Raw genomic sequence first — 11,819 nt, 5'->3', positions numbered from 1 at the left:
TGTCGGACTCATTTCACAGGAAGAAAAGGAGCCTGTGTTAGCAAGCTCAAGTTCCTTGGGGCAGGAACAAATCCATTCTGGTACTGAGACCTTGACCCAGCTAATGGTCCAACCTCTCCCAAAGCCTCTCCCAAAGCCTCTCCCAAAGCCTGTGGGACAGTTAAGCTCCACACGAAACAGCTCCAGAGGTTTGCAGCTCCCTTATCAAGACAACCTAAAATTAGCAGTTTAATTTGTCTGGCTGAAAGCTGCAGTGGCTCAGGATCAGCTTCTTGTTATTGATTCAGCCATCTGCCATCAATTAACTTACATTGATGCCCCAATACCATTGGAATAAAGTATGGATCAAGCCTGAACTTAGGGCTTGTTCTAAAGGACAGATTAAATCTTGAACTAGACCCTTGCAAAGCTCCTTATTTCCCTTTCTGCCAGGTCACATTTCAGTTCTGGTGTGCTAGTTGGAATGCCAGCCCTTTCCACATTTACCATGGACTGAAATTCTGCAGCTGTGTGAGATGTTTTGGGCAGTTCTGAGTGGGTGAGACCCACAACAGCCATCTCTGGTGTGCTGTGCTCCAAAGCAGCTCTGAGGAATGAGCAATGTTGATCCAGAAGTTTCCCTACACAATGTGTGTTAATACTTCCATATTTCAGAGCAGGACCACTGGAACTAAGTTTGATCACATCAGGATGCATTTATGGAAAGTTTCTTAGCTAACGGTTAAGAGATGTTCACTAGTTACAGACTATGAGAATACAGGCAGTTGTTTAAAGGTATCCAGGACAGACAGAGCAGGGGTGGTTTGCACTGAAAGTACTGAAGTGCCTGAATGGGGGTTGGAAAAAGACAGTAAGTATTCATGCAGTACACCAGTATGTTCCTAAATCCCAGATTACTTTTAATATAGTATGGCCCCTGATTTTATAGTCCTGATTAAAAAAAAAAAAAAAGTCAGCAATGTGAGCAGAATGTAATCAAGGCAGAGGTGGCAAAGGGATGTCAGGAAGAATAGCTCTGAAGGACATGAACTGCACCATCCAGCACCCAGCAATGGCTTTGGTGGCCATATTTTCATCAAACCCTCTTTTAATGGGGGAAAAAGAAAAGGAAAAAAAAGGGAAAAGTGTGATGGATGAGCATATTTTTGTGACAACTTCATTTGTTCACCAAAATCAGGGAGAGGTTCTACTTCATATAGCAATCCCCATTAAAGGCAGCCCCACAGAAATCCACAGAGCCCAAGGGAAAATATAAGAGATTGAGACTCAGAGAATTCTCCAGACTACAGGGAGACACTGTCCTGCTTCAAGCACCTTGTGTTTTACTCTTCCTCTGACTGTACAGTCAGAACTTGGGCACCTTTGGGAGAGCATAGGCACCTTTTGTTCCTCTGATTAGACCCTGCTGATTGCTGTTCTCAACCAGAAATGCAGTCATATCTATCAGGCCTTTATTAACTCTTCATAAACCAATAAAAGCACTCCTCACATAATGTGATTTTAATGTATTTATCCTCTGTGTGGGTCTCTAGTGGCAGCATTTCATTTATTGAGGGAGCAGCATCCTGGATTTGCTCCAGTGGAAGGTGACAGCCACTGTCATGACTTAACCAGCCTGGGCAGAGCTGTGCTGGGCGAGTCTCTGACACTTGTGGAAATCTTCTGGCTGCCCCTCCTCGAGGCTGGCAGAGCACAAGCATCCGTCTGCTTTTCCATAGGTTTTGGCTCCAGTGGTAAAACTGAGATGCAGCACTTATGGGTGAGGCAATCAGTGCAGTGGGCAGGGCTGGTACAGCTGAGCTCAGAATGGAAAGTTTCAGATGGGCTGTGAGAACAAGGGGGTGTCTTGTGCTACAGCCATCTAAAGCATCAAACACATTTCGTAAGCAAGGAGTCCAGACAAGCCTGCCAGCACACCTTATAAAGCTGAGCTCAGGCAGTCCCTGCTGAGATGGGTCTGGGTCGCCTCTCTCAGAGCTGCTGAAGGGAATCTCTGCAAGCTCCTTCTTGGGGTCTTTCAAAGAGACATGGCACAAACTGGACTTAGGATTTTTCTACTCATAAGCTTACTGCTGCTGGATCAAACCATCAGCCAGGCTTCCAAACTCAAAGCCAGGAAGCACAGCAAAAGGAGAGTCAAAGGTACTGGGTCTGAACTGGGAGGAGGGGTAGAAGCTTATAGACTATGCAAATGTACTGTGTACTTTAAATAGCATTGCATGAACCAGAAACTAACATTACACAAATGTTTATTTATTGAGTCTATATTATATCCGTCTTTTAAACATTTTTACGTGAGTTAGCAAAGCCACAAATAAGGTGCCAGAATGAACTGTGGAAATAGAGCTGTATAACAGCTGTAAATATATTGCTCTGTTCTGGCTGTTCACCTCTGTCAACGTTATTTAGAACTCACAGGTACAGCTGAGAGAGGACTCTGGCTGATCATTCTGAGTTATGTAGCTATATTGACTAAGATCAGAAAAATGGAAATTCGTGAATGCGGGGGAAACAAGCAGAGGTATTCAGGCTCCAAGGATTATTGTTCAGATTTTTGTACCATTTCTGTAATTTTAACAGAATGCCTGTCTTCTCTCTGTGGAATATTATTCCACTTGTATGAAAAGTACTGTGAAATGGCAAGTCAAACTAATTACCAGGTCAACATTAAAGAATTAGCAGGAGAAGATAAGGCATCAGTTCCCACAGCAAAGCTTACAGAGTAAATACAAAAGCACAAAATGTTGTTTAGAAATGTCCGTGTATCTTAACTTAAAGACTTATTTCTAATAAAAGCAGGTATGATGGAGACTCACTAATGGCAAATATTTGAACTCCTAGTTAATTAAAAACCTGTGACTTTGATAAAGCCATTGTACAAGAAGATTGAGCTGCTCTGGAGCCACACAGTTGTAGACACTTCCTTCTCCTTTGGGATCTCTAGGGTTTTAAGCATAGGGGTTCTAAGGACAGCTTATACATCTTGTGTGCCAGCACAGAGTAGCACTGATTGGAGAACAGAGAATACTGCCTTGGGGAAGCAGGGAACCCTGAAAGACATTATAATGATTTAAAAAATAAAAACAGAAGAGGACACAAAAATGGAGTCATGCACAAGTTAACTTTTCTTGTCCCATTATGTTCTTGGTGCTTTTTCAAGTGGTAGAAAATGCTGATTCAGGGATTTTGTGTGACTCAAGTCCCCAGGCCCTCTGTTCTGAGGGACAGAGGAAGGCTAATCCTGGAAAGTAGACATTGCAGCTCAGCAAGCACATCTGCAACATTCAGACTGTCGGGTTGGGTCTGATTTGTTGTTCCTCCCTGTGCTAAAAGAAGAGTTGTGTAAAACTTTCATGCTCACAGAAATAACATTTCTTTGAAGAAACACAACTTGTGTCCTGCTATTTTTTGTATATCATGTCCATACACCAGAGAGTACAGGTTCAAAAGGAAAAGGGACTTTTCTTGTCAATTAGATAGCAGCTCACTAAATTATGATCAGCTGCAACAAAAATTCCATGATTTTCAAACAGCTTTTAGGGCAACATCCATGATAAAATATGAGAAGGACAGGTAAAGGTGGGTTCCTCATGTTTTTTATAGAAATCCTAGAGGAATGTTTTCATTGAGGACAAATCTTTAAAAAGAATCAAAATGCATCTCAGCAATGCAGCAATCCATGATATTTTGAAACAGCTTTGAACATGTGATTTTTATTTTTTTTTACTGTGTGCATATCTGTTAATTTCTGGATATTCTTTTTGTATAAGAAAAAGATGACCTGAAGACCCAGATTGACAAACTGTGGCGAGAAGTAAATGCTCTGAAGGAAATACAAGCACTCCAGACAGGTAAAGCAGCTTATGCTGGTCAGTGGCTTCCAAAAGTTCTCACTGCCTCTCTTCACCCCCATCCCTCTCTTTAATGGGATTTTATGACTGAGGAGTACAGCTCCATAAAACCACGGCGTGCCACAGCTTTACCAGACAGACAAGTGTTGGAGGAAGCATTCAAGTAAAATCAGGTCTCAGCTAATGGGGAATGAGTGGTGATTCTTCACTGAGAGAAAGAACTACTTTTGTCTTTGCTATGCACAGCTTCAAGCTCTTGAGTTTTGTATCACCAAAGGCAGCACAATGAGGGTTCCTGGGTCTGAGTTCATGTGGCCAGCAAGTTAAGTGCCCAGCCTTGATATGAACACAAAGTGAATGTTGCCATAAAACTTCAAAGTTATAGCCACTGTGAGTTCAGAAATATTCTGGATCAATGTGCAGAGTCCTTTTAAGTATTTAAATAACCAGATGGAAGTTTCCAAACAAAATAGGAAGGGTAAATACACATGCAGCCACTAGACAGTTGTGCTTTTTCACAGCTGTTGACACAAAACCTGGTATTTAAACATGTATGAGAGGACATTACAGAGGAAATTACATCATTCTCATGAAACAGAACCTATTTTCCTTAGGGATGGTAATATCTGGGTTGTTCAGTTTTATGTCTTGGGTTACATGGAACTTTTTGGGCTTTACAAAATATTTTTATTTCAAATGTCTTATAAGAAGGCTTTAGAAGTTTCTTAAAAGAGGGAGACTGTGCTAGACAAGCAACTCTTGTTTAAAAGTAATTCTTGTGTTGCTTCCAGAAGAAGCTTGAGAGGAAGCATGCAGTGGCTTAGAAAGGAAACCAGAAATGGGAGACTTTCTCTCCTCAAAACTTACTTTGAGCTTTACTCTAAATTTATAACCCACACTGTGCAACTGGAATCCAAATCTGGCAAAAAAGAAACCTATCATCCCCCTAGCTCTGACTGTCTTTGTTAATGTCCTTGTAACAGCTGAAAGAAGGAGCTCTGTTTTTTGCTTATGGACATTTCCAAGACACACCTTAAAAATCTGATTTCTTCTGCTTGAACTTCCTGGGCCTCCTTTCTACATAGAGTGAAATATGAAATGCTGCCACACATCATTTTGCAGCACATATTTTCTCCCTAAAGATATCCAGTCCTTATCATTACTGCAGCATTGCTGAAGTAAAGTCTCTTTGATTTTTCCCATGAATATAAATTTGTTAAAGCATTCCACATTTAATAAATAGGTTCATTACCCCTCTTTGGCCATTGGAAGGGTTAAAATTTGAAGGTTAAACCCTAACAGAAAATTATTACTCTGAAAATGTAGCTAAGGAATGCAGTGAATACTACAGCTGGAAATACTAAAAACTTGAGACATAGAATGTGGTCCAAAGTGACTTCCATATCCTGTTGATCAGAGACATAATTATTTTTTTACAAGAACAGATGATAGGAATTAAACACAGATTATAGAAAACATCAGGACAGAAGATGTACATAAGTACCAAATGAGCTTAAGTAATAAATGAAATAATCTGCAAGTAATAACATGAAGGATTCTAAAAATAATTGTCACAGGAGTCTATTCCAGGCCTTCGGTAGCTTCCTCAAATCGGAAGGAACACTCCACCAAGGAGGGTTCATCTTGCCATCATTATTTTTCTTGGGAGAATAGTTTTTTCACCAATCTGCATTAGGAGAGCTGGAAGGCAAAGTTCAAGGATTCCCTCCTGTGTTCCTGCCCCACAGACCTTGGGCTGGAACAACCCCAGCAGCAGCTCTGCAAGGCAAGTCCAGTGACAGAGCAGCTGCCAAATTAACTCTCTGGTCCATTTGGACTTTACATCAAGACTTCCTCAGCAGAAGTAAAAGCAAACAGATTTATAAGTTCAAATGTTTAGAAGACCGGGTTTAGGTTGTCTTGTAAGCTCAGTAATAAATATGTGCTTTTTAAAAACACTTATAGATTTAAGTCACTTCACCTCATTTAGATTTAGAGTTTGAAGCGGGAGTCTGATGGAAAGAAAATAAATTAATGCCAAGGGAGGTGAATATGCATTCTTCTACAGCACTAGAAGTGCACTTTTATTAATCACTCAGAGATATGTATTATGAATTTCAAATCAATAATTTCCTGGTCAGCAGGACACATTAAATACAGCACATTTCTGTCCTGCCTTTGATTGCTGTAAACTGAGCTTTGATAAGATGTAAAAATTTACTTAAATATCACCAATATTAAAAGACATTTAGATCTGTCTCTACTATAAAGCCAAATACAGATTTCCCAATAACCAATTTATATCTGGCAAAAAACCACACATCCACACCTCATCCATTCCATCAGTTTCAAGACTGATGAAATAAGGAAGAAAATGTGTGAAAGCAGGATTATTTGGTAAAAGGGGCACTGAGAACAGACCCGGGTTATATTTTAGCAGTCTGTTCCCGAAGGTTGGCTGCACACAGGGTCCTACATGAACTGGAGCACCAGCAGGTAAGTCTGACCTTACTCTGAATTTCAGGCCCACTCAGTGGTGTCAAAAGCCTTTCACTTGCTGAAGGATTTGTCTGCTCAAGTTTCACCGTGCTTTTGCAAAATGATCCTTTGGAGAACCACAACTGAAATAACCAAACCATAACCAAGGCTCACACTTGTACTGAACGTGCAAACTCCTGTCTGTTCACAGTGTGTCTTCGTGGGACCAAGGCCCACAAGAAGTGCTACCTCATGTCAGAAGGCACCAAACATTTCCATGAAGCCAATGAAGACTGCATAACCAAGGGGGGTACGTTGGCTATCCCGAGGAACAACGAGGAGACAAACATCCTTCGAGATTACGGCAAGAAAAGCGTGCCCAGCGCGTCCGAGTTCTGGCTGGGTGTCACTGACATGGTCAGTGAAGGGAGGTTTGTTGATGTCAATGGCATGGCTCTGCAGTACTTCAACTGGGACCATGCCCAGCCCAACGGGGGCAAGCGTGAGAACTGTGTCTTTTTGTCTCAGTCATCCCAAGGCAAGTGGGTGGATGAAGTCTGCCGCACTGCCAAGAGATACGTTTGTGAATTCCTGATCCCATAATTACATCCACAAAGGACCACGGCCATGTTTCAGGTTATCAACACACATTTTTGTTTAGTAACCCCTCCCACTTAGAGAGTGGCAAGTTAAAACTATTCCTCTCCTGCCTTGAACTCACTCTTTCCTGAAACACAAATTTTCTCTGTTAATTTATTTTCTATTAATATGCTAAAAATGTTTAGTGAGTACTCTCATTATGTACAGGAATATATATTATGTTTTGGCTTGTATCATATTTTGGCATGTAACTTCTGCTTGACGTTTGGGTTACTGGATTTCACTTCTGTATTTTAATTAGAAAATACTGCTGCATAGTAACCCTTTCCAGTATGAGCAGTAAGGATCCTCTCTGTTCTAAAGTTTAAGAGGGACTTTGGGATTACGTGAGTTCCTGTGAAAAACAACCATCAGCAGAGTCTAACTGGATTAATCTGTGGCCAGGAGTTTTACCTATGGGTTAACAATGCTAGACGAAACAGAAAAATCAGGCATTAATTATTTAACTACATGCAGTTCACAGTGATACACTGCTAGAAAAAGGGGGAGTAACTATTCTAAAATATCAGTAAGTCTGGACATGCTTGCCTCTAAATGTCCCAATCATGGTTAAATATTAGATGCCATTTGGAACATTCCCATGAAGAAACCAGCCTGGAACTAGATCACACTCTGCTGTGAAGCCTTGCTAAGTCTGGTCTCCTGCAGTCTCTGCCATTCACAGGGAGCTCCTGAAAGCTCTGGAGGGAGACAGGAGCTCCTTTCTGGCACAGCATTCCCACTCACCCACCTCTCCCATGGGAAGGGCAGCACACCCCAGGGGAACAGGAGAGTGGGCCACACCACATGCAAGTGTTCCCATTGAACACGTGTCACTTGGAAATGAAATAAAACATGCTGGCTGCTTTTGGGTGTTCTGAACCTCACAACAGAGATTTGCATTCATGTCATTAATAGCAGTTTCTCTCATTTTGTTTAAATATTTAACTTAAATACATTGCTGCTTGGAGGATAAATCACATTTCTTATCTATAAAGCATGCAATATTTTCTTAAATTATGCAATAAATTTGCAATTACCAGTATTTAATTGTTCTAGTACTTTTGACAGCTTATGCACCCATGTGAAGGCCATTCTTTCCTAGGACTTTCCTTAAGGATTCAAAAAGGGTACTTTTTTTTCTACTATTGTATTTACAGGCCGCAGGATAAAATTTGGATCCCTGCTGTGTAATACGGCCCAAAAGCTGTATAAGGTCTAACTACTCAAGGCATCTACAATGTGTTGTATTTAAATTCATTTTCCAACACTTAATGTATTTCTAAAATAGCCCGATTCTGAATTTTCTCATTTAATCCTGGGTTGAAATACAGCAGAAAAAAAGGGCCCAAATATATCGAATTTTCTTTCAAAATCTACCAGCATTTGCTAAGGTTGGGGTAAAAAATTTTGCTACCTATATTTTTACATGATTAGAAGTCTGTATGGCCTCTTAACCTCTGATTTGTCTGAAATAAGTCAGTATCTCAGCAAATCCCTACAGCTACAGCCAAACTGAAAATTCACCACAAATTCCACACCTTGTTTAACTGGCACAGGACTACATTTCCATAGGCTGTTTTGCTGGTGTACCCATTATAAAGAACGTGAGCCCCTTCATGGAGTTTCCCTACAAGGTGCAAAATTACCACATAAAAATCTCACTTTAAAAAATACTTTCTGGGTGATCCTGTAAGAAAACATTTAACATCTTGAGACTGATGATAAAAACAACCCTGGGACAGTGATGGCTCTTGTGAAGAACCCAGCTGAGTTCTTGGGATCAGCCCAGATTACATTGCAGAATCCTGGAATTTCTCCTCTCGAGAATGGAGTTCTTGAGATCAGAGACAGGTAACAAAGAAAACATCTTCAGCTTTCCTTTCTATCCTCTGCAGTAGAAACAATGTGATAAACAGAAGACAATGGGCTCATAGAAATTTTATAAGCATATAGGCTTTCTCAGAATTCTGCCTGCATAGCACTATAATTTGATATATATAAAAATATTAAATATATTTGCCAATATATGGTAATTAAATAGCATCCATTGGATCTTGCTAACATACCAGGGGTGTTAGGAGACTTGATGTGGTCCCTGCCCACCAGAGACAAGCTTTTCTGCCTGTTTTCAAAATTTTAAATCCAGATTTTTCCAGTCTTCATTAGATGCCCTATGAAACTCGATTCTACTAGTGTAAAAATAAAATCAGATAGTTTCTTCAGAAATATAAACTCTACCTGCTCACATCTGTGTATATGCAGCTGCTCAGTAATGTTAATGAATACAGCCTAAGTCCAGGAGGGCACTTCTAGGAAGAGTTAATGAAGAAGTTGCTAATAGCACCCTACCTGAGCAGTGCACACTATAAATCAGTATACCTCAACCTGAACTCTGATGGTTTGCCAGACAGCACCAAGTAGGCTGCAAAATGGTCTCTCCCCTTTCAAAACAATCAATCCTACGCACATGACCAAACAATCAAGGCAAAATAAAGAGACATGTTAGTATGAATAATAAAAATATAATACACTCATATGAAACGCATTATGGCAATGAGGTAAAAAATGCTCCATTTTCCACAAGAGTAGGCAATCAGTATTTTGCTCAGGATAGTAGGTGGCCCATGGTTTTCAGAAAGGTTGGAAAGTACTCTAAGCCCAACAGAAAAGCTTTTTCTAGCTATAAGCAATTCATTGGTTGGTTTTTATAAGCCATTTATTAGTCCATGTAATAACTGTTTACTAAGGAATACATTAAGCACTCTGTAACCTTTAACAGATTATTTTAAAGTGCTAATTAATGAAAACCATCTTTTTGTTAGCATGCTGTCAGCATGATTAATCTGTTCTTAGTGTCATGAAAGACAGATGCCCCCAATAGTCTCATTGGGTTTTCTTGGCAAGTGGGAATAAGTAGGAGTGAATAAACAAAGTTACATAGGAAACACTGATTAGAAGGAAATTATTACCATATGAATTGGGAAATTCTACTGAAATATTGAGGGAAAGTGATCAGAATAGAATGTTCTGGAGACTCCGCCAGTTTTCTTTCCCAGGCATTGAGTTTGTAGTGTTGCATTGAAAGAAGAGAAAAAGGCCTTTGGTGAATAGGCAGGGAAATGTCAAGCCTTACTCGAGGTACAGATGTTCTTCATTATGCAGGGTACAAATCTTTGGAGAAAGCAGCTCATTAGTAGAGCTGGGTGAAGAATGGGTTGTCTGGTTTGGTAATCACAAGTGTCCCTTAGCTTTTATGTCAACCAGTCAACCAGGCAGTATTAAAAGGTGATTTTAATACCTTCCTTTTGTCATGACACAGTAAACTTTGCTGCTAGTTAAGAACCCCTGCTTCTCTTACCTGTGCTTCTTGCCACCCCCTGCTTGGCAGAGTATTTACACCCCAAAGGCATCTCTGCTTCCCTCTTGTGTCAGGAAACAGGGTTGGGTCCTCATTCGTCTGCAAGATCAAGACAAAGCTGACTCTTACTGAGGAGAAATTAAATAGTGCCTTACCAAGCTCTTCTCCCAAAGGATGACACTTGATGTTACAAGCTAATGAATCATGTGAGACATTCAGTGGAATATGGTCTTTAACTGAGAGGGCTGAGAACTGCTTTTTAACACTCATATGCTACATTTGAATATCCCAACTACTTGCTGAATATTTGTAGCAGAGGATCCCCATTAGAGGACTGTGTGTAGCTTAAGGCTACAAAAGTGTGTGTTTGAAGATATTTATTAATATACTTTGGGAGTTTCTTGTTACCATCAAAGATAGAATAATTATGAAGAGTTTCATGAGTTTGATCAAAGAGCAAAAATGCTGGATTCTCTCCAGCTATGGAATAGGGGGTCCAGCATAGAAATGTTTGTGCCAAGAAAAGCAATTTTAAAATGAGAGAGCACATTGTTAACTATTATTCTTAAAAGACCTATTCTTCATTTTCAAAGGCTACACAAGCACAGACTATTTTTGGAAGTAACTCTCCCTTTGGTCCCTCTTCAAACACACTATATATATATATGTATATATTCTAATTCAGTAAGGAAAGGTCAACACCTTAAATCAAACATTGTGTGCAGTCAAAGCAAGACTTTCAAGGGAACTCACGACCAGGTTTTAAGGAGTACATTCAGACCAGAGACCCAAGGTCCAACAGTGTTCAACACTCAACTTTTGAGCCCTTTTGAAAGACCAGCTACTTGGTGCCAACATGATATTCTGGCCTTTGGAATTTTTTTTCTCTGATAGAAACATACCAATGCACTGTGTTTTCCAGGTCATTATGGACCAGCTGAAATGAAATCCAATACAGCCATTAATTTGCACTTCCATAAATGTTTTTTGGTTTTTTTTTTTATTAGATTATCTTAAAATAAAATTAGTAGATTAGGCAACTGGGACTGATTTTTTTGTTACTGAGTTATAGGAGCAGTAGATACCAGGAATGTAAGTGAGTGTAATGGTAGCTTCTTACTGAATTTCAACTGATTTTCAGGCAGAACAAGAATTAGCTGGAGGTCCAGAAAACAAACCAGTGAATTGCATAGGGGAAGAATTCCCAGTCTTACCAAGGAAATGAAATTATGCAGACCAGGTGTGATGTGCTTCACTGGTATGACAGAGATTCAAAGAGAGACAGAAGGAAAAGCAAGATCAACAGCTAAACAGTGCACAGTGATCCAAAGGGAAACAAGAGCAGGTGTAGAATGACCTATGGTACTCCTTTATGCAAATGCATTACTTAAATTATTTGAAAATACAAGGTAGATTCAAATCCCTCACAAGTGAAATGTCACTATGTCAATTGTCAATAGCAAAATCAGAATCAGGCTAAGATTTTTCAG

At 39.9% G+C, this 11,819-nt stretch overlaps 1 protein-coding gene across 1 annotated transcript; it reads left to right on the top strand.

The window, feature by feature from the left end:
• The first annotated feature begins 2,027 nt into the window (after positions 1 to 2,027).
• Positions 2,028 to 6,932, top strand: CLEC3A (C-type lectin domain family 3 member A). Its single transcript, XM_062500231.1, has 3 exons — positions 2,028 to 2,142; positions 3,771 to 3,851; positions 6,541 to 6,932. Exons 1-3 carry the CDS (start codon positions 2,028 to 2,030, stop codon positions 6,930 to 6,932), a joined length of 588 nt encoding a protein of 195 aa, XP_062356215.1.
• Positions 6,933 to 11,819: the final 4,887 nt, after the last annotated feature.

The sequence above is a fragment of the Cinclus cinclus genome, chromosome 11 (genome assembly GCF_963662255.1).
Source record: "Cinclus cinclus chromosome 11, bCinCin1.1, whole genome shotgun sequence".
Classification (NCBI taxonomy): domain Eukaryota; kingdom Metazoa; phylum Chordata; class Aves; order Passeriformes; family Cinclidae; genus Cinclus; species Cinclus cinclus.
The sequence above is the reverse complement of the archived record's forward strand: the minus strand, read 5'-3'. Positions and strand labels throughout refer to the sequence as shown.